Raw genomic sequence first — 27880 nt, 5'->3', positions numbered from 1 at the left:
TGTCATCATGCTGGTGACATCGGAAGGGGATCTCCCCAAAGCGGGAGAACCTCCTCCCAGGAGTTTGGCAGCCCTGATTTGGCTTTTCCTACAAAAGAAGTGCTGTGTGAAACAATGGTGATATCGGGGGGTGGCCCAATATGCAAAGGAGTTCCTGCTGAGCTTTTTCTACACAAAAAGCCCTGTGTGAAACAATGGTGATATCAGGGGGTGATGGCACTAAATGTTTTATCACCCACATTACTGTCTGAGCACTGTAAAGAAACTGATGTTGTTGTTTAACTGCCTGGGTCCTCACGTCTCCTTGGTCACAGTTAAAAGGTTTTATAATAAGGAAGACAGGGGTGGTTGGGTGCTCTGGGTCCTCCCATACAGACCCTTATCAGAGCAGTGACAGCCAGTAGAAGGCCCTCCTAAGCCCCTGCTGTGTGACAAAAGGTTAAAGAGGTTAGGGCTCTTTAGCTTGGAGAAACAATGACTGAGGGGTGACATGATAGAGGTTTACAAGATTTGGATAGAGAAAGTAGAGAAAAAAGGTTTTCTCCTTTTCTCACAATACAAGAACTTGTCAGCCCTCAGTGAAATGAATGTAGGCTAAGAACATATCAAAGGAAATCCTTCACCCAAAGAGTAATTAACACGTGGAAATCACTGCCACAGGAAGTGGCATAGACAACTTCAAGGGTGGAGGTGGAGAAACATATGGAGCAGAGGTCTATCAATGGCTATTAGTCACAAGGTACAAATGGAACACTCTGTCAGGGGGAAGTGATGCTCTGTATTATTCTTGGTGCTGGGGGGGGCAAAGTGGGAGGGCTTCTGGAGTTCTCGCCCTGCTGGTGGACCACCTGATGGCTCCTGGGTTTTGGCTACTGTGTGACACAGAGTGTTGGACTGGATGGGCCACTGACCTGATCCAACATGGCTTCTCTTATGTTGTTATGGACCTTCTGATGGCTCCTGGGTTTTGGCTACTGTGTGATTCAGAGTGTTGGACTGGATGGGCCACTGACCTGATCCAACATGGCTTCTCTGATGTTCTTATGGACCTTCTGATGGCTCCTGGGTTTTGGCTACTGTGTGATACAGAGTGTTGGACGGGCCATTGACCTGATTCAACATGGCTTCTCTTATGTTCTTATGGACCTTCTGATGGCTCTTGGGTTTTGGCTACTGTGTGATACAGAGTGTTGGACTGGATGGGCCATTGACCTGATCCAACATGGCTTCTCTTATGTTGTTATGGACCTTCTGATGGCTCTTGGGTTTTGGCTACTGTGTGATACAGAGTGTTGGACTGGATGGGCCATTGACCTGATCCAACATGGCTTCTCTTATGTTGTTATGGACCTTCTGATGGCTCTTGGGTTTTGGCTACTGTGTGATACAGAGTGTTGGACTGGATGGGCCATTGACCTGATCCAACATGGCTTCTCTTATGTTCTTATGGACCTTCTGATGGCTCTTGGGTTTTGGCTACTGTGTGATACAGAGTGTTGGACTGGATGGGCCATTGACCTGATCCAACATGGCTTCTCTTATGTTGTTATGGACCTTCTGATGGCTCCTGGGTTTTGGCCACTGTGTGATTCAGAGTGTTGGACTGGATGGGCCACTGACCTGATCCAACATGGCTTCTCTGATGTTCTTATGGACCTTCTGATGGCTCCTGGGCTTTGGCCACTGTGTGACACAGTGCTGGACTGGATGGGCCATTGGTCTGATCCAACATGGCTTCTCTTATGTTCTTAATATTAAATCCATCACTTGCAGCCAGGGTTCATGGCAGCTCATGCACAAGGCATTCTAGCGGGCTGGAATACGCATCTAGCATCTTGCGAATCTCTAGGTGAAAGGATTTCGGTGAAAGGGAAAGGGGAGGCTTTGCCTGGTTCTCACCCACCTCATCCGTCTCCAGGGTGATGGCATTGAGGCGAGACTGGATATGCTGGAAGCGGGAAACCAGCTCGTTTCTCAGTGGACCTTCGGCTCGGACGGTGGACACCTGGAAAGGGTAAGATGGAAGTCCGAAAGAAAGGATGAAGCATCAGGCCCTAGCAGAGATCATGGAGGGGCTGTGGCTCAGTGGCAGAGCCGCTGCTTGGCATGCAGAAGGTCCCAAGTTCAATCTCTGGCATCTCCAGTTAAAAAGGACCAGGAACGAGGTGATGGGAAAAACCTTGACCTGAGACTCTTGCTCAGTAATAAAGCCTCTGTTTGGCATGCAGTAGATCCCAGGTTCAACCCTGGCTCAGTGGCAGAGCCTCTGCTTGGCATGCAGAAGGTCCCAGGTTCAATCCCCGGCATCTCCAATTAAAAGGACCAGGCAGGAGGGGATGGGAAAGACCTTCACCTGAGACCCTGGCTTAGTGGCAGAGCCTCTGCTTGGCATGCAAAAGGTCCCAGGTTCATAAGAACATAAGAGAAGCCATGTTGGATCAGGCCAATGGCCCATCCAATCCAACACTCTGTGTCACACAGTGGCCAAAAAAATTATATATATATATATATATATATATATATATATATATATATATATATATATATATATATATATATATATATATATATATATACACACACACACATATATATACACACTGTGGCTAATAGCCACTGATGGACCTCTGCTCCATATTTTTATTAAACCTCCTCTTGAAGCTGTCTATGCTTGTAGCCGCCACCACTTCCTGTGGCAGTGAATTCCCCGGCATCTCCAATTAAAAGGACCAGGCAGGAGGTGATGAGAAAGACCTCTGTCTCAGACCTTGGAGAGCAGCTGCCAGTCTGAGTAGACAATTACTGACCTCAATAGACCAAGGGTCTGATTCAGTATAAGGCAGCTTCATGTGTGTTCGGGGAAGCAGTCAGTTTAGAACAGATCAAAGGAAGTACATCACTCAAGGAGTAATTAAGATGTGGAATTTGCTGCTGCAGGAAATGGTGGTGGCTACAAGCACAGACAGCTTCAAGAAGGTGATGGATAAATATATGGAGCAGAGCTCCATGAGTGCCTATTAGCCATGAGGTACAGATGAATACTCTGTCTGGGGCAGAGATGCTCTGTATTCTTGATGATTGGGGGGGGCAACAGTGGGAGGGTTTCTGAAGTTCTGGCCCTGATGGCACCTGGGTTTTAGCCACTGCATGACACAGAATGTTGGACTGAATGGGTCACTGGTCTGATACAACATGGCTTTTCTTATGTTCTTATATGGATCAGAGGTCCATCAGTGGGTATTAGCCACAAGGTATGGATGGAACTCTCCGTCTGGGGCAGTGATGGTCTGTATTCTTGGTGCTTGGGGAGCAACAATGGGAGAGCTTCTGGAGTTCTGGCCCTGCTGGTGGACCTCCTGATGGCTCCTGGGTTTTGGCCACTGTCTGACATAGAAGGTTGGAATGGATAGGCCATTGGCCTGATCCAATAGGGCTTCTCTTATATTCTTATGTCTGGGATAGTGATGCTCTGTATTCTTGGCGTGGGGGGGGCAACAGTGGGAGGTCTTCTGGAGTGGACCTTCTGGAGTGGCCCTGCTGGTGGACCTTCTGATGGCCCCTGGGTTTTGGCCACTGTGTGACACAGAGTGTTGGACTGGATGGACCATTGGCCTGATCCAATAGGGCTTCTCTTATGTTCTTATGTCTGGGGCTGTGATGCTCTGTATTCTTGGTGCTTGGGGGGCAAGAGTGGGAGGGTTTCTAGTGCCCTGGTCCCGCTGATGGACCTCCTGATGACCCTTGGGTTTTGGCCACTGTGTGACACAGAGTGTTGGACTGGATGGGCCACTGGCCTGATCCAACATGGCTTCTCTTCTGTTCTTATGCATGTGGCTCAGTGATACAGCTTTCTGGTTCAATCCATCTCCACTTAAAAGAACCAGACAGGAGGTGATGAGAAAGACCTCGGCCTGAGACCCTGGAGTGCTGCCGCCAGTCTGAGTAGACAATATTGAAAACGATGGACTGAGAGCTTGATCAGAGTAAGGTGCCTTCGCATGCATTCAATGTGCGAGAAGGACAGATTCGACAAAGAGCCAAGAAGGAGCCACCTCTTACCTCGTCACCTTCGTGGGGCTGGTAGTCAAAGCAGAGCGGAGGGCAATAGGCGGCAGGATTGGCCTCCATTAAGCGAGATTTATCCGCCAGCGAGTCCAGGGCATCCACTGCTCCCTCGATGGTGCAGAGGCCTTGCTGCCAAGAGGCCTGGGCACGGGACTCTGCTGCCAGGTATGTCTTCAGCACTTTGCCCAAGGAAAGGTGGAAGCCCAGATCGAAACACTGGGGAACCGGGAGAGAGGGGGTTAATACACTGCATGGGTTCAAAGTCACAACCGTACCACCAGGGCTTTTTTTGTAGCAGGAACTCCTTTGCATATTAGACTACACTCCTCTGATGTAGCCAATCCTCCAAGAGCTTACAGTCAGCCCTATAAGAAGAGCCCTTGGAGGATTGGCTACATCAGAGGAGTGTAGTCTAATATGCAAAGGAGTTCCTGCTACAAAAAAACCCCCTGCATACCACCACCTCCATGACTACCAGTGTTCCCTCAAAGCTGACTAGTGTGAGCCAATGAGAGGATGATGTTGGAAATGGGATGGAAATCGCACCATGGTACCATATGTGATATGAAAATGAATGGCAGCAAAACTGGACTGGGAGGGGGGGGAAGAAGAAGAAGAGGAAGAAAACAAAGAGGAAAAGAAGAAGATGATGACAAAGAAGAAGAAGAGGAGGAGGAGGAAGAAAAGAACAACAACAGCGGGTTTTTATGCCTTCCTTTTCTCTATCCTAAGGCGTCACAGTGGCTTAAATCTCCTTCCCTTCCTCTCCCCACAACAGAAATCTTGCGAGGTCAATGGGGCTGAGAGAGTTCAGAGAGAACTGTGACTGGCACAAGGTCACCCAGCTGGCTTCATGGGGAGGAGGAGTGGGGAGGAGAGGAGAATCTCCAGAATGGAGTCAACCCCTCTTGATCAATACACCACGCTGGTTCATTCATGACCAGGAATCTTTTAAATCTAGGATGGATTTTTTTTTCCCCTTTTCATGGTCAAAGTTGGGAATCCAAGAACACCTGGGAGGCCCAGAGAGAAGATAAGGAACATGCACAAAGCTAGCCCTTGGGTGACACCACCCACCCATTTTGCATTTCACCTCTTGGCTCTGTCCGTAACTTGTGCCATTACGGGAGGACGGGGGCATACCAAAAGGACAGGCTTGGCGTTTAATTTAATTTTTAGATTTATATCCCGCCCTATCCCGCAAGCAGGCTGAGGGCGGCTTACACGGGTCTCTGCTACCCACAGACCAGTCTAAACAGTTCCCCCACCCCAGAGAATCCAGGGAACTGTGGTTCAGCAAAGATGGCCAAAGAACTCTAGCACAATTCCCAGTATTTTCAAACAAACTCCACTTCCATTGATTTATTTTCCAGATTTTTGGGGGAGCAACCATGACAGCTACGTGGGTGTAAAATCAAGATGAGGTTGCGTTGCACTATACATATATCCCTAGAAGTAAGCTTGTCAGCTCTACACTGACAAGCTCCATTGCCTGTCCTTGCTCCAAGAGGTTGTGGGAGAAGAAAACACAGAAAAGTTGCCGACATCACTACTGGGCACAACCCACAATTGACAAAGCTCTAGGAATTACTGGGGATTCTATGCTGAAACCATAGAGTTCCTGGTGATTCCTAGAGCTACCCTTTGCCCCTTCCGGGTTGTACCCGGAAGTGAAACAGCAACACTGTGCAAGCTCTGTGTCCCTGCCCCTAGGCCTCTCACTGATCAGGCAACCCTACCTAAACAGGACATCAAAAATCATTAAGACATCCAGTTTGGCATAGTGGTTAAGAGTGACGGACTCTAATCTGGGAGAACCGGGTTTGATTCCCCACTCCTTCTCCACATGCAGCCACCGGGTGACCTTGGGTCAGTCACATGTTGTGTCAAAGCTGTTTTCTCAATAGCAGTTCTCTTGGAGCTCTTTCAGCCCCACCTGCCTCACAGGGTGTCTGTTGTGGGGAAAGGAAGGAAAGGCGATTATAAGCTGCTCTGAGTGAAGGATGGGGTATAAATCCAATCTCCTTCTTCATTTATTTCCTCTGATTTATAACCCGCTGTCCCTGAAACCGGCTCAGAGTGGATGACAGCAATTCGTAACGTTATAATAAAACCTCCTAAAACACAACACAAGCTAATAAACAACAATAAAACCAGTAAAACAGTTACTATACAATTTATGATGGTATAAAACTCATACAGAGGGGCAGTATAAAATGTCTGAAGGGAGGAAAGGGGGGAAGCGGGGGGAGACGGGAGGGAGGGGAAGGCTGAAACTTTATGTAGCCGCTTGGCTAGGTACCTGATCCTTCCCTCAAACGTTGGCCCAGCAGAACAACTCTGTTTTGCACTGGGCTTTTTTTGTAGAAGAAGCTCAGCAGGAACTCTTTTGCATATTAGGCCACACCCTCTGATGCCAAGCCAGCCGGAACTGCGTTCCTGCTTAAAAAATGCCCTGGTTTTGCAGGCCCTGCAGAATAGTACCAGATCCTGTGGGGCCCTGATCTATCCTGGAAGAGTGTTCCGCCAGGCTGGAGTCAGAGCTGAAAAGGTCCTGCAACCCTGGATGAGGACCAGCCAGCTATGAGTAGCCAGCTTTGGGCCAGGGAGATTAATCAGCACGGAGATCCCCCAACCAAACATGTTTATCACCAATTCTTAACTTTCCCACATAGGGGCAACAGACTCACGTCTAGAAGGTCGCTGACATCCCGGACGTAATAGTTGCTGGTGGCTGCGTTGGCGGCATGCAAGCTCAGCAGATAGTCGTTCCGGGCCTTGGCACACTTCAGCTTGCTCTCCAGGAACTTGGACTGTCTCTGCCGGGATGGGAGAATTGTGAGGCATGAGGTACGGACACCCCAGAAGAGGCGTGGCCAAACTTGCTTCACGTAAAAGCCACATAGAATAAGTGTTTGAAAGCCGCAAGATATGAACATCAGATGTTTGAGAGGAAGGAAGGAAGGAAGCCCTCCCAGTAATGCTGATTCTGTGAATTCAGGGGGAAGAGCTTGTGAATTTCCTGCAATGTTCAGGGAGTTGGACTAGATGACCCTTGGAGTCCCTTCCAACTCTATGATTGGAAGGAAGGAAAATAGAAGGGGGAGGGAGAGGTGGAAAGAAAGCAACTTTAATTATCTTGGGGGAAGGGTTAGGGTTTGTCGCCTCCCTCTCAATTCCCCCCTCTACCATCCTTCTCCTATGAATGTTCTATACCCTGTGATCGTTTCCTCCCACTATATCCCTCTCTTCCAAAGCATGCCACACCCAAGTCATTGGGTGTGTTTGGATTGCAAAACTGGATTTGCAAGAAAAGCACTAGACATCTGCAGATTGGTCAGTGGAAGCTTTTTGCTAAGTAACCAGCGGGTGCCAGTTTTAAAAGGCTGTTTTGAGTGTTCTGCTGTGTGTTATTGCAAGTGGGGAACAAAAAAGAAAACAATTTAAAGGCGGCCTTTTCTTTTAAAATGGAATATCTGACGGAGATGTTCATTAGCATGGAGCAGAGGTCCATCAGTGGCTCTTAGCCACAAGGCATAGATGGAACATTTCATCTGGGCAGTGATGCTGTATATTCTTGGTGCTTGAGGGGCAACAGTGGGAGGGCTTCTGGAGCTCTAGCCCCACTGATGGACCTCCTGATGGCCCCTGGGTTTTCTCCACTGTGTGACACACAGTGTTGGACTGGATGGGCCACTGGCCTGATCCAACATGGCTTCTCTTACGTTCTTATGTACTGGGGCCACGGTGGTCTGTCTTCTTAGTGCTTGGGGGGCAACAGTGGGAGGGCTTCTGGAGTTCTGTCCCTGCTGGTGGACTTCCTGATGGCACTTGGGTTTTGGCCAATGTGTGACACAAAGTGCTGGACTGGATGGGTCACTGGTCTGATCCAACACAACTTCTCTTACGTTCTTATATACTTTCCTGTTTTCTTGCACCCCACATTCTTAAACTCCCTTCAACATTGCTAAAAGATATCAACCAATAAAAATATTATTTAATGGACTAAAAGCCCTAATTATGAGTAGCCAGCTATTAGGCTATTAGCCACAGAACGTACAATTTTTAAAACCCTTATACACCCCAGGAACAGACAACGGTCCCTCTTACCCACCCCCAACATCACCCTGCAAGTCCTTCCTCCCCTTTCTACCTTTTCCAGCAGCCGCTCCACCTTCCGGAGCGAGGAGCGTCGGGGTGTCTTGTCGAGTGCCGCCCCTCCAGGAGACCCTCCAGAGTCAAGGTGCTTCCCCCCGCTCCGTTTCTCCTCCTGGCGCTCCACCTCGCGCAACTTGGCCTCGGCGTTCAGGCAGTCTATGCGATAGGTTTGATAGGTCTTCATGGCCTGCGTGGAAACGGAGAGCATACAAAGGAGCAGTGTTCCCTCTAAGCTGAGTTAATGTGAGCTAGCTCACAGTTTTTTAGCCTCTGGCTCACACATTTTTGCCTTAGTTCAGGAAAAATGGCCTCCAGATGGCACCTGGGTTTTGGCCACTGTGTGACAGAGTGTTGGACTGGATGGGCCATTGGCCTGATCCAACATGGCTTCTCTTATGTTCTTATGTCTGAGGCAGTGATGCTCTGTATTCTTGATGCTTGGGGGGGCACAGTGGGGGGGCTTCTGGTGTCCTGGCCCCACTGATAGACCTCCTGATGGCACCTGGGTTTTTTTTGGCTACTGTGCGACACAGAGTGTTGGACTGGATGGGCCATTGCCCTGATCCAACATGGTTACTCTTATGTTCTTATGTCTGGGGCAATGATGCTCTGCATTCTTGGTGCTTGGGAGGGGCAACAGTGGGAGGGCTTCTAGTGTCCAGACCCCACTGGTGGACCTCCTGATGCCACCTGGTTTTTGTGGCCACTGTGTGACACAGAATATTGGACTGGATGGGCCATTGGCCTGATCCAACATGGCTTCTCTTATCGTCTGTCTGAGGCAGTGATGCTTTGTATTTTTGGTGATAGGGGGAGAGCAGTGGGAGGGTTTCTCAACTTCTGGACCCACTGGTGGACCTCCTGATGGCCCCTGGGTTTTGGCCACTGCGTGACCCAGAGTGTTGCACTGGAGGGGCCATTGGTCTGATCCAATATGGCTTCTCTTATGTGACACAGTGTTGGACTGAAGAGGCCATTGGCCTGATCCAACAGGGCTTCTCTTATGTTCTTATGTGACCCAGAGTGCTGGACTAGATGGGCCATTGGCCTGATCCAACATGGCTTCTCTTATGTTCTTATGTGACCCAGAGTGCTGGACTGGATGGGCCATTGGCCTGATCCAATATGGCTTCTCTTATGTGACACAGTGTTGGACTGAAGAGGCCATTGGCCTGATCCAACAGGGCTTCTCTTATGTTCTTATGTGACCCAGAGTGCTGGACTAGATGGGCCATTGGCCTGATCCAACATGGCTTCTCTTATGTTCTTATGTGACCCAGAGTGCTGGACTGGATGGGCCATTGGCCTGATCCAATATGGCTTCTCTTATGTTCTTATGTGACCCAGAGTGCTGGACTAGATGGGCCATTGGCCTGATCCAACAGGGCTTCTCTTATGTTCTTATGTGACCCAGAGTGCTGGACTGGATGGGCCATTGGCCTGATCCAACATGGCTTCTCTTATGTTCTTATGTGACACAGAGTGTTGGACTGGAGGGGCCATTGGCGTGATCCAACAGGGCTTCTCTTATGTTCTTATGTGACCCAGAGTGCTGGACTGGATGGGCCATTGGCCTGATCCAACATGGCTTCTCTTATGTTCTTATGTGACACAGAGTGTTGGACTGGAGGGGCCATTGGCGTGATCCAACAGGGCTTCTCTTATGTTCTTATGTGACCCAGAGTGTTGGACTAGATGGGCCATTGGCCTGATCCAACAGGGCTTCTCTTATGCTCTTATGACATCATGGCACCAGTCTTGTTTGCCAGGCTTAGGTTGGCAAACAGCAGGAAACCAGGAGATGGAGAGGCCAGAACATGGGGGAACAACCATCAGTGACAGCACGATATTACTTCCAGGGTGCCCTGACCTGGATAGCCCAGGCTAGCCTGATCTCATCAGATCTCAGAAGCTAAGCAGGATCATCCTAGGCTAGTATTTGGAAGGGCGACCTCCAATGAATACCAGGGTTGTGACGTAGAAGCAGGCAATGGCAAATCACCTGTGAAACGTCTTTTGCCTTAAAAAAACAAGTCTAGCTCGCCGCCTAGAGAGCCCCATGGTGCAGAATGGTAAAGCTGCAGTACTGCAGCTCTCTGCTCACGACCTGAGTTCGATCCCAGTGGAAGCTGGGTTCAGGTAGCCGGCTCAAGGTTGATTCAGCCTTCTACCCTTCCGAGGTCGGTCAAATGAGGACCCAGCTTGCTGGGGGGAAAGCGTAGATGACTGGGGAAGGCAATGGCAAACCACTCTATAAAAAGTCTGCCATGAAAACTTCGTGATGCGACATCATCCCAGAGTTGGAAACGACTGGTGCTTGCACAGGGGACTACCTTGACCTTTTTTAGTTTGCCACCTAGTAGTGCAAAATGCTAAAGGAACTAAAACTTGTGGCTGCCAGACAATCTTAGGATCTCCTAGCTATTCTACACACGCCGTATGATAATTAATTAATTACTTCCAATACAACCCCTCCCTCCCCAAAAAAGCACCCTTATGCTCAGAAGGTTCCAATTCCCCACCCTCTCCAAACCATGGTGAGTCTTTCCTTGCTTCCAGTGCCGGGGGGGGGGGGGGGTGCGGGGAGAGGGTTCGTGTGATGGTGGGGACAGGAAGAGGTAACAGGAGCGGCTGTCTCAGCTTTCCACTCACCATCTGCAACTCTGAAATGGCCTTCAGCAGCTCATCCTGCATCTGCTGTTCTATCTCTTTGCTCTAATAAGGGAGAACAAAGAAGAAAAGATTAAAACGTAGGGGGACTTCTTAAGGGCAAAGCCGTTCTGTTCAGATGCAGTAAAAAAAACCACCCACAATTCTCAGAGCTGTGGCATGTGGAGGATCATAGCTTTTTGGGGAACAAAAAAAAAAATGCAAGTATGTGAACGAATTCTGGCAAAGCCATATAGTAGGGATGGGCAAACTTGCTTAACGTAAGAACTGCATGGAACAAACATCAGATGTTTGAGAGCCCTAAGACATGTACAACAGATGTTTGAGAGATGGATGGAAGGATGGATGGATGGCAGGCAGGCAGGAAAATAGATGAGGGAAGGAGAGATGCAAAGAAAGCAACTTTAACTTTAAATGCACTCTCCAAGCTGCCGACAGATGCCTTCTCCAATCTGGCCACACAAGAGCCACACAATATGGGTGAAAGAACCACATATGGCTCCCAAGCCACATTTAGCAACCCCTACCATACAGGATTTCTAGTGGTCAGGAGGCAGCAATTCATAGGCTTCCAAGAGGCCTGGAAAAAAATGTCCTTGTCCCTTCAACAGAGCCTTAATGGGAAGTTATTCACCAGGTGGTGTTATTCACCTCCATGTCCAGAAAACGTTCAGCAGCCCATCTCAACACACATGAAAACTGCCTTCTACTGAATCAGATCCATCAAGGTCAGTATTGTCTACTCAGACTGGCAGCCACTCTCCAGGGTTTCAGGTTGAGGTCTTTTTCATCATCTCCTGCCTGGTCCTTTTAATTGAAGATGCTGGAGATTGAACCTGGGACCTTCTGCATGCCAAGCAGAGGCTCTGCCACTGAACCAGGATCTCAGGTCAAGGTCTTTCTCATCACCTCCTGCCTGGCATTTTTAACTGGAGATGTTGGGGATTGAACCTGGACCTTTTGCATGCCAAACAGAGGCTCTGCCACTGAGCCAAGATCTCAGGTCAAGGTCTTTCCCATCACCTCCTGCCTGGTCCTTTCAACTGGAGATGGCAGGGATTGAACCTGGGGCCTTCTGCATGCCAAGCAGATGCTCCTCCACTAAGCAGGGTCTCGGGTCAAGGTCTTTGTTATCACCTCCTGCCTGGTCCTTTTAACAGAGATGCCGAGGATTGAATCTGGGCCCTTCTGCGTGCCAAGCAGACGCCCATCCCCCCAAAGCCTCTGTTAAAAAAGACAGGCTGTTTTTCTCCAGGTTGGTTGGCAAAACCACCTGCAAGGTTCTTTGCCCAGTGACTAGTGAAAGCAAATTAGAAGCAAACAGATCCACATCTGCATGGTTTACAGTGATCCCTCATTCTGCTTCTCACTGCAAAACATTTTTGCCAGTTGAGAGGTGGGGTAAGGAAGAAGTTTGCAATGGTTGCCTAACAACCCCAGAACTGACCCACAAATGAACTATTCTGGAAATGGCTGGGGATGCCAAACTATCACTATTTCAGAGCAGGCTGTGGCTGAAGCAGGGCTTCAGAAGAAATGGACAGATGTGACCAGCAGCTGGCTCTGCAGCGTATTTATTGCGAACCCAAAATGGTGGATAGGCCCGCCTCTTTGCGTCGCTGCTGAAGGTGAATCCAACCAGGCACTCACCTTCCTGGCCAGGCGCCCCACGTCGTCGCTGATGTGCACCAGCCTCAGCGCCAGGTGGCCCGTGTAGATTTCACTCAAGGCGCCATGGTCCCGGCTCGCCTGTCGCGTTTGGTTGAGGATCGTGTACCAGCAGTTCAAGGGAGATGGGAGGTTCTGGTCGTTCCTGAAAATCAAAGCTGATGTCTTTCAATTCTCAACCGGACAGGCAGTCTGCATCTGGCCTCTTTAAATTCCCTGCTTTTTCCCACTCCCCAACATCTAAATTTAGGCTGTAAACAGTTTGAGGGGAAGGAAGGAAGAAAAGGAAGGAATCATAGAGTTGGAAGGGACTTCCAGGGTCATCTAGTTCAACCCCCTGCACAATTCAGGAAACTTGCAAATACCTCCCCCTAAATTCACAAGATCCTCATTGATGTCAGATGGCCATCTAGCCTCTGTTTAAAAACCTCCAAGGAAGGAAGGAACTTTTTCTACCCAGTTGGGAATCCCCTCCTCAACTTTCCCACAACAACCCTGAGAATTTGTGACTTATAGCTGCCAGACAATTTTAGGATCTCCTGGATATTCTACACAAAGTGTCATACGATAATTAATCCTGCTTCTTCTGGGGGGTTTTCTGTTCCCTCTAGTGTTCATTTTGATATTGCAATGGTTTATGTCCAGTCCAGCATAAAAACTTGCAATTTAAATCTGCGGGGGAAATTTGCTGGATATAATCCAGTGTAATATTGAATCAATCACTAGAGGGAGCAGAACATTTGTGGAATAGGAAAAATACCAAAGAACAAGAACCTAAGTGTGGAAAACGAGAATGTGGAAAAGGTTTAACCCACCATAGCCGTGGAGAGCTGGTTCTCTAGAAGAACCCCTTCCCTGTGCTTATTTATTTTGTTATTCATTTGGGAAACATATGTGGAGCCTCTCCAGAGACTTGCTTATGGTGACCTGCACGTAAAACTGTACAGTAAAGCCATAAAACAACGGCATAAAAAAGCAGTAAAAACACAACATCAAAGCTGCCCGGGGCATAAAAATATGTAAATCAATGTTCAGCAACTGAAAATGATAACCCATAAAATGGTTCTCAGGTTCAAAGCAGACCATTGAGAGAGAGAGACAGACAAAGACTAAAAACCGCAAATGACAACCAGGTTAAAAACAAATGTTTTGGCCTGGTGCCTATAGGGATAAGGTGCCGCCACTGAGGATGCCCTGTCTTCAGTGGCCACTTGGGTTGCCAGGCCTCCCACCACCAATTTCCTGCTGTTGCTTGGAGAGCAACGAGAGATAACATGTTTTTAAAAGCTGGCATCCGGCACCTGCAATATCACTTTTATGGAAAACCAGACGTGACATCGTGGCACTCTAGAAATTGCCGGAAACTCTATGGTAAAGCTATACGGTAAAATGGAAGTGATGTCATGTCACTCTAGGAATTGCCGGAAACTCTATGATCAAACCATAGAGTTTCCAGCAATTCCTAGAGTGACATGACATCACTTCCATTTCCCCCAGAACTGACGTCATGCCATGCATCAGGGCCTGTCCCTCTATGTTACCTCCTCTCAAGCTAGTTGTCACCCATCTCGCCTCCGTAGGCAGAGGTACAGAGACAGATCACAGGTAGACCTTTCTTCGGGTACCACCCCACATTCCCGTTTCCAACTCTATGAGACCTCCTTCCCTCCTTGGGAGACTCCAGAGGCCTCACCTGAAGTTCTGATGCTCCTTGGAGCCGCGGATCTTGGCGGAGAAGCGTTCAGAGAGTTTCTCCAGCCCTCGGGAATACTCCTGCTCCACCTCGGCCTTCCGGCGCAGGAAGTCCGCCACATCTTGAAGCAGCTGCTGGCGACTCTCCGCCTGAGAGTCCAGGCCCCGGACCTGCTCGCCCATCTGCCAGCGCATTTCTGGAAGAGAGGAAGAAAGTTGACACGGCCTGGAAGGGTCTTGGGAGCATTGTTCCCTGTAAGTTGAGTTAGTGTGAGCTAGCTCACAATTTTTAAGCCCCTGGCTCACCTGTTTTTGTCTTAGCTCAGGAAAAATGGTCTCAGAGCAAACTAATTGATGCAGGAACTCACAACTTTAATGCCAGTAGTTCACAAAGTTGAATTTCCGCTCACAAAACTCCACAGCTTAGAGGGAACTTTGTTTGGGAGCATACGTCGTCCACCTTTGGGCAGGCACATCTGCCAAATTTGGGGAAACGAAAGGATCCTTTTTTCAGAGACGGTGGGGGGCAGCTTGATAGCGGAAACAGCAAGGTCTTTGCATGGTTTCACAAATTTGCAGTGTGTATGAGACACATAGGGTTGACAGTCTCCAGTTGGGATTGCACAGAGCTTAGCACAGAGACATTTTAAATCTGACCAAGGGTAACCCCTAATGGAAGAAGAAGAATTGCAGATTTATACTCCACCCTTCTCCTGAATCAGAGACTCAGAGTGGCTTACAATCTCCCATATCTTCTCCCCTCACAACAGACACCCTGTGAGGTGGGTGGGGCTGAGAGAGCTCTCCAAAAGCTGCCCTTTCAAGGACAACCTCTGCCAGAGCTATGGCTGACCCAAGGCCTTTCCAGCAGGTGCAAGTGGAGGAGTAGGGAATCCAACCCCGTTCTCCCAGATAAGAGTCCGCACACTTCACCACTACACCAAACTGGCTTTCCAGCTCTACACACCAAACTGTTGATCTCTGAGGCTCCAACTGCAACTGTCTATACAACAATTGTAAAAGCTGGAGAGGGTCTACATATAAATTGGGAGAAAATACTGGGCATTTCATTACTGAATTCAAGGCTTTACCTAGTGTACTGAAGCCTGAAGAAGATGAATGAAATGGATAGTTACTTAGGCCAGGGGTGGCCAACGGTGGCTCTCCAGAGGTTTTTTTGCCTACAACTCCCATCAGCCCCAGCTGACGCTCCTGTGTATGTGTGTATGAGATGTGTATGACCCACACATGAACTATTCTGGAAATCAAAGATTTCAGGTTTTCACGGCTGGCATCATCATTAGGGTTTGTAGAATCTTTCGGGCTCCAGTGCCGTGTTCTACTGGAGAAAGTTTTCCTTCCAGACGTTTCGTTCTCAGCTGCGGAGAACATCCTCAGTGGCGTTGCAGCCGGAGCAGGCGCTCTGACCTTCTTGGCTGCTGTGCATTGAGTGGGAGAGTGCTGTGTGTGTGTGCCTGCTCCGGCTGCAACGCCACTGAGGATGTTCTCCGCAGCTGAGAACGAAACGTCTGGAAGGAAAACTTCCTCCAGTAGAACACGGCACTTGAGCCCGAAAGATTCTACAAACCCTAATATTCTGGAAATGGCGGGGGATGCCAAACTATCTTTCACTATTTCAGAACAGGCTGTGGCTGAAGCAGGGCTTCAGAAGAAATGGACAGATGTGACCAGCAGTGGCTCTGCATGCTGGCTGGGGCTGATGGGAGTTGTAGGCAAAAAAACATCTGGAGAGCTACCGTTGGCCACCCCTGCCCAAGGCGATCCATTGCTGCTGCTGTTGCTGTGACATCAACCCTCTATTTTGCCAGTGTTGTTCAAATCTGGCATCTAGGGTGTAGTGTTTTTTGTCAATAATAAATTGTTTCAAAATACAGCCTAGCAAGCCAAGACTTGTATCAAAACTTGTAACTTTTATACATTTTTTTTCCTTTTGTTACAATATCACTTTTCTGAATAGCCATCTCTCTGTATAAATCCCCAGCTGGGGGGCGGAGGATCCCCCAGTTTGGAGCCGCCCCCCACTTCAGGGTTATCAGAAAGCAGGGGTAGGGGGGAAATAAATGTATGCTGGGCACTACCGTTATACCTTACTGAGACCAATTCCCATAGGGTATAATGGAGAACTGATCTGTGGGTATCTAGCACTCTGAGAAGGTTGTTTTTTGATGTAGAGGCACCAGATTTTCAGCATAGCATCCAGTGCCTCTCCTCAAAACAAGCCCCAAGTTTCAAAAAGATTGGACCTGGGGGTCCAATTCTATGAGCCCCAAAAGAAGGTGCCCCTATCCTTCATTATGTCCAAATAGAGGGAAAGCATTTAAAAAGCCATTTAAATGTGATGGCCAGAACTCCCTTCAGTTGTGCTTGCCACACCCTTGCTCCTGGCTCCGCCCCCAAAGTCATAAGAACGTAAGAGAAGCCATGTTGGATCAGGCCAATGGCCCATCCAGTCCAACACTGTGTCACACAGTGGCAAAAAATTTTATACATACACACACACTGTGGCTAATAGTCTCCTAGCTCCACCCCCAAACTCCCCAGATATTTATTGAATCGGACTTGGCAACCTTAATGAAATATGCTTTTAAAACAGCCTCAATATGGTTTTTATTCCTTTGCAGAATGAATTCAACTTCTTTATTGGGCAGATTACAGGGGTGGAATTCTAGCAGCAGTTCTTTTGCATATTAGGCCACACCCTCCTGATGTAGCCAGTCCTCCAAGAGCTTACAAGGCTCTTTTTTGTAAGCTCTTGGAGGATTGGCTACAGCAGGGGTGTATGGCCTAATATGCAAAGGAGCTCCTGCTAGTAGGAACTCCTTTGCATATTAGGCCACACACCCCTGATGTAGCCAATCCTCCAAGAGCTTACAGTTGGCCCTGTAAAAAGAGCCCTGTAAGTAAGCTCTTGGAAGACTGGCTACATCAAGGGGGTGTGGTCTAATATGCAAAGGAGTTCCTGCTAGAATTTTACCCCTGGGCAAATATAACAGTCTGTCAACCTCTAAGTAGGGACTGGAGATCCCTCTGAATTATGACTGATCTCTAGACTACAAAAAATCAGATCCCTTGGAGACAATGGCTCTTTGGAGGGTGGACTCTTCAGCATTATGCACCACTGTGGTCCCATCCTTTCCCAAACTCCGCCCTCCTCATGCGCCACCCCCAAAATTTCCAAGAATTTCTCAATCCAGAGTTGGCAAGCAGAAGAGCCAGGGTCATGGAGTCATAGAGTTGGAAGATACTCCAGGGTCATCCAGTCCAACCCCACCCCCCACCCCCACAATGCAGAAAAGTCACAAATGCCTCTTTCCACACCCAGTGGCCCCTGTTCCATGCCTAGAAGGTGGCAAAAAACATAAACTGACAACAATAAAAACCTACAATTCAGAGCATTAAAACCGAACAGAACTGAACAATTCCAATTGAACAACATAACAATAAATAACGTGCATCACAGGCGGGAAGCACATCTTACAGAGTGAACAGTTATCGGCCCCCAGAATAAAATGATGGTAATAACAGACAAAATGCAGGGCTTTGTTTAAAGAAGAATTGCAGATTTATACCCCGTTTGAAGAATATTTGCATATTAGATCACACCCTCTTATGCCACCACTGTTTCACAGTGGTGAAAAAGCCCAACAGGGTCTCATTCGCATATTAGGCCACACCCTTGACACCAAGCCAGCCGGAACTGCGTTCCTGCTCAAAAAAACCCAATAAAATGTATTCAATTAACGTTATTCTTAGTCCATCTCTCTCACTTCCCAGTAAGAAGAGGATTTACAGTTGAGCCTTCCACTAGCTGAGAATTTGGCGCGGGTGCGGGTGCTGTGTTTTCAGACTTGGTGGGGCCTGGAGATCTCCCAGAATTCCAGCTCATCTCCAGACAATAGTGGCCAGTTTCCGTGGAGAGAAAATGGCTGCTTTGGAGGGGGGACTCTATTCCCCACTGAGGTCCTTTTCCTCTCCAGATCCTGCCCTCCTCAGGTTTCCCCCCCCCCCCCAAATCTCCAGGAATTTCCCATCCCAGAGGTTATGTATCGGGCCTGCCTTAAGGCTCTACCAGAGACTTTGATAAGCTTGAGGCTCCATAACAGTAGCCACCTGTACTCTGGGAGGAGGTCAATCGGGAGTTCTTGGGTCAGCCCTTGTACCTACAGTTACGTGTGTTGGGTTTGGGGTGGGGTTAAAAAGGTAAAAGTAGAGAAAGAAGTCCTTTTCTCCCTTCCTCACAATACAAAAACTCGTGGGCATTCAATGAAATTGCTGAGCAGTCGGGTTAGAACAGATAAAAGGAAATCCTCCTTCACCCAAAGGGTGATTGACACGTGGAATTCACTGCCACAGGAGGTGGTGGCAGCTACAAGCATAGCGAGCTTCAAGAGGGGATTGGATAGAAGTATGGAGCAGAGGTCCATCAGTGGCTATTAGCCACAGTATATTAACGGAACTGTCTGGGGCAGTGATGCTCTGTATTCTTGGTGCTTGGGGGGGGGGCAAAGTGGAAGAGCTTCTAGACCCACTTGTGAACCTCCTGATGGGACTTGGGTTTGTTTTTCTTTGGCCACTGTGTGACACAGTGTTGGACTGGATGGGCCACTGGCCTGATCCAACATGGCTTCTCTTATGTTCTTAAAGTAGTCCCCTATGCAAGCACTAGTCGTTTCTGACTCTGGGGTGACATCACATCACGTTTTCACAGCAGACTTTTTACAGGTTGGCTTTTCCTTGCTTTCCCAGTCACTTTCCCCCCAGCAAGCTGGGTACTCCTTTTACCGACCTCGGAAGGATGGAAGGCTGAAGCAACCTTGAGCTGGCTACCTGAATTCAGATTCCACCGGGATCGAACTCAGGTCGTGACTTGAGCAGAGCTTAGGACTGCAGTACTGCAGCTTTACCACTCTGCACCACGGGTGGGGTTATTTGCATGTATATAAACAGGGCCGTTGACCCTGCCTGGCAGATCAGTTTCTCCTTTGCAATGCTGTAACTGCTGAATAAAGAGCTGAAATCACTCTCTCATGAGCATCCCGCTGCATCGAACGCAGTACTTTTCACCAGAGTTAGCAGCCATAACCCAGAGGTAAAGTGCAATGTGCAAAAATCTTCATGTGCTTGTGTGTGGGACAGATGGCTACAGTCGAGTTTTGGGGCAAAGGGGAACAGAAAGAGTAACTTTAGAAGTCCACATTTGGAAAGTCCAGGAAAGACTTTGTGGTAGTATTTTTTTTAAAGGAAACCCTTTAAATAACGTTGCAGCAAGATTCTCTTCCTTCTTCCCCCTCCCCCCCCCCAGATGGAGGTGGTATGCAAATCACTAGCCAAGAGAACTCTCTTAAGAACATAAGCCACTGCCACAGGAGGTGGCGGCGGCTACAAGCATAGCCAGCTTTAAAAGGGAATTGGATAAAAATATGGAGCAGAGGTCCAACAGTGGCTATTAGCCACAGTATATATATATATATATGTGTACACACACACACATATATTGGCCACTGTGTGACACGGAGTGTTGGACTGGAAGGGCCACTTGCCTGATCCAACATGGCTTCTCTTATCTTCTTATAAGAACATAAGAGAAGCCATGTTGGATCAGGCCAATGGCCCATCCAGTCCAACACTCTGTGTCACACAGTGGCCAAAAAAACCCCAAGTGCCATCTAGAGGTCCAGCAGTGGGGCTAGAAACCTGTGTCCCTCCCAAGCACCAGAATACAAAGCATCACTGCCCCAGACTGAGAGTTCCAACGAAAAGCTGTGGCTAAGAGCCACTGATGGACCTCTGCTCCATATGCTTATCCATTCCCCTCTTGAAGCTGTCTATGCTTGTAGATGCCACCACCTCTTGTGGTGTAGTGAATTCCACGTGTTAATCACCCTTTGGGTGAAGAAGGACTTCCTTTTATCAGTTCTAACCCAACTGGCTCAGCAATTTCCTTGAATGCCCACGAGTTCTCATATTGTGAGAAAGGGAGAAAAGGACTTCTTGCTCTACTTTCTCCATCCCTTGCATAATCTTGTCAACCTCTATCATGTCACCCCGCAGTTGACGTTTCTCCAAGCTAAAGAGCCCCAAGCGTTTTAACCTCTCTTCATAGGGAAAGGGTTTCAACCCTTTAATGTTCATAGGTAAAGTGCTCCAACCCTCTTCCTTTCTTTTCTCAAGTGTGGGGGTTAAAGCAGTTATTCTTGTGTTTTTTTAAGGCGGTGCAGAGTGGTTGGAAAGCAGAGCTTTTTCTTTTGTTTCTTGTGTTCCAGGGTTGCATTTGGAATCCAAATGTGCATTCATTTCAGCAGTCTAGGTAGGGTTGCCAATCTCCAGGTGGGAAGAAAGAAAAAAAGAGGTAGCTGTGTCCAGAAATACCCGCCAAACGGCTGCTTTGGAGGGCAGACTCTGAGGCATTACGTGCCACTGCGGCCCTTCCCTTCCACAAGCTTCGTCCTCCCCAAGCTCCACCCCCAAATCTCCAGGAATTTCCCAATCCAGAGTTGGCAACCAGAAGAGCCAGGGTCATGGAGTCATAGAGTTGGAAGGTGCCTCCAGGGTCATGTAGTCCAACCCCACCCCCACAATGCAGGAAATTCACAAATGCCTCTTTCCACACCCAGTGGCCCGTTCCATGCCCAGAAGGTGGCAAAAAACCTCCAGGGGCCCTGGCCAAACTGACCTGGAGAAAAACTGCTGTCTGAACTCAAAATGACGATCAGCATTTCCTCGAGCCTGTAAGAAGGGGTCACAAGAACTAAGCACTGACGCAACCCTTCCTGCCTTCCTTCCCATGATCTGCCTAAATTCGCAGAATCAGCATTGCTGTCAGATGGCCATCTAGCCTCTGTTTGAAAACCTTCAAGGAAGGAGAGCCCACCACCTCCCGAGGAAGCCTGTTCCACTGAGAAATTGCTCTGTCAGGAAGAAGAAGAAGATATTGGATTTATATCCCGCCCTCCACTCTGAAGAGTCTCAGAGCGGCTCACAATCTCCTTTACCTTCCTCCCCCACAACAGACACCCTGTGAGGTAGATGAAGATATTGGATTTATATCCCGCCCTCCACTCTGAAGAGTCTCAGAGCGGCTCACAATCTCCTTTACCTTCCTCCCCCACAACAGACACCCTGTGAGGTAGATGAAGATATTGGATTTATATCCCGCCCTCCACTCTGAAGAGTCTCAGAGCGGCTCACAATCTCCTTTACCTTCCTTCCCCATAACAGACACCCTGTGAGGTAGATGAAGATATTGGATTTATATCCCGCCCTCCACTCTGAAGAGTCTCAGAGAGGCTCAAAATCTCCTTTCCCTTTCTCCCCCACAACAGACACCCTGTGAGGTGGGTGGGGCTGGAGAGGGCTCTCACAGCAGCTGCCCTTTCAAGGACAACTCCTGCGAGAGCTATGGCTGACCCAAGGCTACTCCAGCAGCTGCAAATGGAGGAGTGGGGAATCAAACCCGGTTCTCCCAGATAAGAGTCTGCACACTTAACCACTACACCAAACTGGCTCAGGAAAGGATACTCAGCCCTTTCAAGTGTGCACAGGTACATACGTGCTGAACCATTTTTAGCGAAAAATGTATGAAGTGTGTTAGAAATCCACTGCTTAGCTCCCAAAACACACATATGCACGCACCAACGGGGTCCCAGCAGCTACTGGCTCACATAGCACTTGAGTCTAGCTGGAGACAAGAACCCAGCCAGTGTTATTTGGCCAGGGGACAACTGCATGATTTCATGTACATGTGCGTTCCCCGTCTCTCCCCTACATACAAACAGAGGCATACATTCATCACTTCCTCAGTCCCTGCCACATTCGAGAGCGAAACTGGCCAAAAAAGAAAGTTCTGTTAACACCCCCACGCATGTGGGTAAATTTAAAGAGAGTGCACACCAAGCTTTCCGCTACACCCGACAACATCATGCGCAAACCCAGTTGTAAACACGGGCTCCTCCGAGCAACTGTTGTATGAGACACATAATCAGAAACATGTCGAAAGAGTTTGTGTTTTTCAGATGGAGTTGAGAGCTATCAGCAATATTCGACGGCCACACCAGTTTTAAAATCCCTGTCAATCAAGGCTTTTTTTGTAGCAGGAGCTCCTTTGCCTATTAGGCCACACTCCCCTGATGCAGCCAATCCTCCTGGAGCTGACAGTAGGCCCTGTACGAAGAGCCCTGTAAGCTCTTGGAGGATTGGCTGCATCAGGGGTGTGTGGCCTAATATGCAAAGGAGCTGCTGCTAGAATTCCACCCCTGATGTAGCCAATCCTCCTGGAGCTCACAGTAGGCCCTGAACGAAGAGCCCTGTAAGCTCTTGGAGGATAGGCTACATGAGGGGAGTGTGGCCCAAGGGTAGAATTCTAGCAGGAGCTCCTTTGCATATTAGGCCACACCCTCTTGATGTAGCCAATCCTCCTGGAGCTTACAGTGAGCCCTGTAAGCTCTTGGAGAATTGGCTACATCAGGGTGGGTGTGGCCTAATAGGCAAAGGAGTTCCTGCTACAAAAAAGCCCTGCTGTCAATGAAAAAAGATTCAAGACAGGACAGCAGAGAGAGAAGCCAGAATTGACATGCCGGAGCGCAAGACTGTAGGTTGCCAGGCCTGACTCAAGAAATATCTGGGGACTTTGGGGGTGGAGCCAAGAGACTTTAGGGGTGGAACCAGGAGCAAGGGTGTGACAAGCACAATTGAACTCCAAAGGGAGTTCTGGCCATCAAATTTAAAGGGACCACATTCCTTTTAAATGCCCGCCATTGGGAATAATGGATAGGGGCACCTTCTTTGGGGGCTCATAGAACTCGACCCCCTAGTCCTATCTTTTTGAAACTTGGAGGGTCTTTTGAGGAGAGGCACCGGATGCTATGTGTCACGACTCGAGCCTCGGGTAGGAGACGTTTGCTGCAAATTTGGTGCATCTATCTCAAAAAACAGCCCCACCCCGAGTCCCAGATACACACAGATGATTTCTCCGTTATACCCTATGCTGGGAATCGGCCTCCATAGGGAATAATGGAGTTCCCAGCAGACATTTCCCTCCCCCTCCTTCTGATGACCCTGAAGCGGGGGGAGGGCCTCCAAACCGGGGGATCCCCTGCCCCCACCTGGAGATTGGCAACCCTACTCCAAGCTGTGGAGTCTTGTAAGCAAAAATTCTACTTTGTGAGCTACTGACATTAAAGTCATGAGCTACTGCATAAAGTAGCTTGCTCCGGGGCCATTTTTCCTAAGACAAGAAAAAATATGTGAGCCATAGGCTAAAAAACTGTGAGCTAGCTCACACTCACTCAGTTAAGAGGGAACACTGCTCTGGACTCAAAACTTGCTCTATGAGAGCCAGTTTGGTGTAGTGGTTTAGCGCGTAGACTCTCATCTGGGAGAACTGGGTTTGATTCCCCACTCCTCCACTTACACCTGCTGGAATGGCCTTGGGTCAGCCATAGCTCTCGCAGAGGTTGTCCTTGAAAGGGCAGCTGCTGTGAGAGCCTTCTCCAGCCCCACCCACCTCACAGGGTGTCTGTTTTGGGGGAGGAAGGGAAAAGAGATTGTGAGAGCCAGTTTGGTGTAGTGGTGAAGTGTGCGGACTCTTATCTGGGAGAACCGGGTTTGATTCCCCACTCCTCCACTTGCACCTGCTAGCATGGTCTTGGGTCAGCCATAACTCTCGCAGAGGTTGTCCTTGAAAGGGCAGTTTCTGTCAGAGCTCTTTCAGCCCCATCCACCTCACAGGGTGTCTGTTGTGAGGGGAGAAGATATAGGAGATTGTAAGCCGCTCTGAGTCTCTGAGTTCAGAGAGAAGGGTGGGGTATAAATCTGCAGTCTTCTTCTTCTTCTTCTGTGACCACAGCAGCTGAGCTGAGGAAGACAAGTAGACTAGCTTCCCAGAGCAACTAGCTGCATATTACTGATATTTCCCCTACTAGGGAATGTTGAGTGCATTTCTCAACTCTCCCGCGAGCGTCAGCAGAGCCTCGGAAACCTTCCGGGCGCCTCTCTCTAGGCGGAGAGTTCTCCTTTGAAGATGCCCTGCAATCCTCTACCGCCCACAGCCGGGGCTCCTTGGCAGGGAAGGTGATGTGGAAAGAATCCCCTGGAGGCATGGAAATTTGGAAGCTGCTGAATGAAACTCATTCTCACTTGCTCTGACAGGAATATCTGCCGCAGGCGACTTTATGAGCGGTTGCCAACTCTGCCTGGGGAAATACCTAGATACACTTCACCAGTGGTGTCAAACTCCTTTGTTATGAGGGCCGGATCTAACATAAATGAGGCCTTGTCGGGCCAGGCCATGTGTGCACCTATTTAAGATTGGGCAGTAGAGAGATAAACTTTATAAAGGACACAGACAAACACAATTAAAGATTTTTTTAAAAAATAAATAAATAAAGCATACTTAAATAAAAACAAATAAAGCATACAGTCTCAGGGAAGGAAAAAGCTATACGTAGTCAGACTTATAGGTTGGACTTCAGAAAGGCAAACTTCGATAAACTTAGAACTATGCTGGGTAAAATCCCACGGTCAGAAATACTTAGGAGGAAGGAGGTTGAGGAGGGGTGGGGGTTTCTTAAAAGCGAAATACTGAAAGCGCAATCAACAGACGATTCCTATGAGAAGATGATATGAAATTGGGAGGGGTTGCAAACACAGAAGAAGACAGAAACAGGATACAGGATGACCTTGACAGGCTGGAAAACTGGGCTAAAATCAGTAAAATGAATTTTAACGGGGGAAATGTAAAGTTCTGCATTTAGGTAGGAAAAATCCAATGCAGGGTTATTGGATGGGGGAGACTTGTCTTAGCAGCAGTATGTGCAAAAAGGATCTAGGGGTCTTAGTGGATCATATGCTGAACATGAGTGGATCATACGCTGAACATGTGGAGGTGGGGAGGGAATCTAAGCCCAGGCCTAGCTCAGAAAGCTAATTTCTCCAACACAACACAGGAAGCACATGTACCAAAGGGACATTTTGTCTTTACTGTTAATTTGTTAAATACTGGGTTTGATGCATGAGGAAGCTCAAGTAGTGACTAAAGCTCTTTATTAGTGATTCAACATGTTTACTAAAGGTAAAAGGTAGTCCCCTGTGCGAGCACCAGTCATTTCCAATCCTGGGGTAACATTGCATCATGATGTTTTCTTGGAAGACTTTTTGTTAGGTGGTGGTTTGCCATTTCCTTCCCTGGTCATCTACACTTCTCCCCACCCCCACCCCCCCCAGCAAGCTGGGTACTCATTTTACCGACTTTGGAGGGATGGAAGGTTGAGTCAACCCTGAGCCAGAGACCTGAACCCAGCTTCCACAGGGATTGAACTCAGGTCGTGAGCGGAGCTTGGACTGCATACTGCAGCTTTACCACTCCGCGCCACAAGGCTACAAAACTACCGCTAAGCACCAGAACATGAAGCAATATATACAGTTGGGGGGCAGGAGAAAACCCACCCCCTGAGAAGCAGAAACCGTTCTGGGATTGTGCCCTTTTTGGATCCTTCATTAGAATACGCATCCTCAGCAGCAGATCCTAGTCAGATCTGACACTGCCTCCCAATTGGCCAGTATGAATTAAGCAGCCAATCGGGATGCAGATCTTTGGATCCATTCAGTCTGTTGTGTTGCGTCTCAAGCTCAGGACGCAACACCCAACATGTCCAGGCATGCCTTCACATACACAACAATAATTCTGTTTCTTAAATGCATCTTCTACCTCGAAGATTACCAGTCATGACACCAAACATCTCCTGTAAATGCTTCTTACCCTATAATAAGGTTATCAGCTGTCTCCTTTTTCAGAAGACATCTCCTTTTTTTAAGTATCTGCCCTCTTTTGGGCTCTTTTTTTAAAAAATAATCTGACAAAAACGTCCTCTTTGGGGGTTGGAAGGTTGGGATTTTTTCTAGTTCATAGCAATTCTCACAGCTTAAATAGGGGGTATGAGATTTATCACAGTGCTCACTTATCTGAAGTAGCCAGTCGGGGAATACGTCTTCCCTCTTTGTTTTTCAAAATATGGTAACCAGGGGTTGTTTTGTAGAAAAATAGGTGGTGGAGCTCATCCAGGGATTCTTATGCGGATGCACTTACTATTCAATGGACAAGGTAGGTGGGGAGAGGAGGGGGAACCATCAGAAAGGTTCAGGAGCTGCACTCCTGTGAGCTCCTGCTGAATCCGAGGTTTGATGGTAGCCCGGAAGCCACAGATTTTGGGGTCTGGATAAATGGAAGGAGGCTATGAGTTGGGTCACTGCTGTCTACACCTCCATCATTGGGAAAGGTGGTCCTGGTTAAGAAAGTGTCAGGTACATAGAGATGACTTTTGAATCACAATGTAAAATTTATTTGTTCCCTGCTTAGTACTTTCTGCTGTCCCCAAACACGTCAATGGGGTTGCCAACTTTTAGGTGGTGGCTGGAGATCTCCTATTACAACTGATCTCCAGGGGACAGAGATCAATTCCCCTGGAGAAAATGGTCACTTTGGAAGGCGGACTCTATGGCATTAGACTCCACTGAAGTCCCTCCCCTCCCCAAACCCCACCCTCCTCTGACTCCACCCCCAAAATTTCCAGCTATTTGTCAACCCGGAGCTGGCATCCTCCTACTCCAGACAGCCATCCCATTTAGAGCCATGGTGAAACCACCTTTGCCAACGTCTCACACTACAGAAACAATAAACTGGGAGGAGTTTCCAAATCTAAGGCTTCCGTATATCTAGGACAGAGTTTCCAACCTTTTTGAGCCTGTGGGCACCCTTGGAATTCTGCCACGGGAAGATCAGCACAACCACAAAATGGCCCACATGGGAGGAGGAGCCAACCACAAAATGGCTGCCACAGGAGGCGGAGCCCCATATACAGGGGAAGCCAAAGCGCAGGGAAGAAGAGGGGGAATTTTAAAATATCTTGGGGAAAAGGAGTGAGAGAGAATAAAGCAAACGTTGTGCTGGCAGCAGCTGCCCATGAAACAATGTTATTTTAATCTGCATTGCTGAGCATATCTCAGTGGTCAGTTAGAAGCCCTGCCACTTTCTAAAAACAGTTGGTGGGTACCAAGAAATCCCGGACCGAGGATATTAGATGGGGATCCCCCCCTTCACTGATGATTTTTCTTATTTTACATTTCGCTACATAACTTCTTCAGCAACAGGGTAGGAATTTGCTTTCTTCTAGACTGGGCCCTTTTAGTGACTCACACTCGCAGGCCAAGATGCTGACACACGCTTTCAAAGATGACAGGGCTCTGTGCAAAAGTCAAGCCGTAAACATAAACTCAGCTGCGGCAAATTATACTCAGTACAAAGAGACAGAACTGCATGCGCGATACGTGGTTGGGAAAGCATAACGAGGTGCACCAATGCTGCTCCAAGCCAAGCCACCCAAAAGCAACTGCCCCAAGCAGAAATTGCATGCGCCTGTCCCAAGTCTGCACGACGAAGTTCGGCTGAGGGATGTTTCTCAAGTATCCAAGCACCACCAAGCACACAAACATCTGACCCATTTGGAAGAAAACCGCAGATGAATCACACGTCCTCTGAATAGATGCACAGAGGAACCCAATTCTCGCCCGATGATCAACTTTGCATCTGTTTGAAAGTCAGCAGCTGCATGTC

At 48.4% G+C, this 27880-nt stretch overlaps 1 protein-coding gene across 2 annotated transcripts in view; it reads right to left on the bottom strand.

The window, feature by feature from the left end:
- ARHGAP4 (Rho GTPase activating protein 4) overlaps positions 1–27880 on the bottom strand; it is a 97574-nt gene that overhangs the window by 46729 nt on the left and 22965 nt on the right. For both annotated transcript variants that reach the window (XM_060252335.1, XM_060252336.1), the window contains exons 2-8: positions 14255–14450; positions 12544–12706; positions 10876–10938; positions 8219–8410; positions 6756–6884; positions 4060–4281; positions 1904–2005 (exon numbers count right to left, since the gene is read on the bottom strand). In XM_060252335.1, the coding sequence (XP_060108318.1) occupies positions 1904–2005; positions 4060–4281; positions 6756–6884; positions 8219–8410; positions 10876–10938; positions 12544–12706; positions 14255–14450 (1067 nt within the window). The remainder of the gene's footprint in view (positions 1–1903; positions 2006–4059; positions 4282–6755; positions 6885–8218; positions 8411–10875; positions 10939–12543; positions 12707–14254; positions 14451–27880) is intronic.

Source organism: Heteronotia binoei, chromosome 13 (genome assembly GCF_032191835.1).
Source record: "Heteronotia binoei isolate CCM8104 ecotype False Entrance Well chromosome 13, APGP_CSIRO_Hbin_v1, whole genome shotgun sequence".
Taxonomy (NCBI): domain Eukaryota; kingdom Metazoa; phylum Chordata; class Lepidosauria; order Squamata; family Gekkonidae; genus Heteronotia; species Heteronotia binoei.
This window is presented reverse-complemented; position numbering and strand designations above follow the sequence as displayed.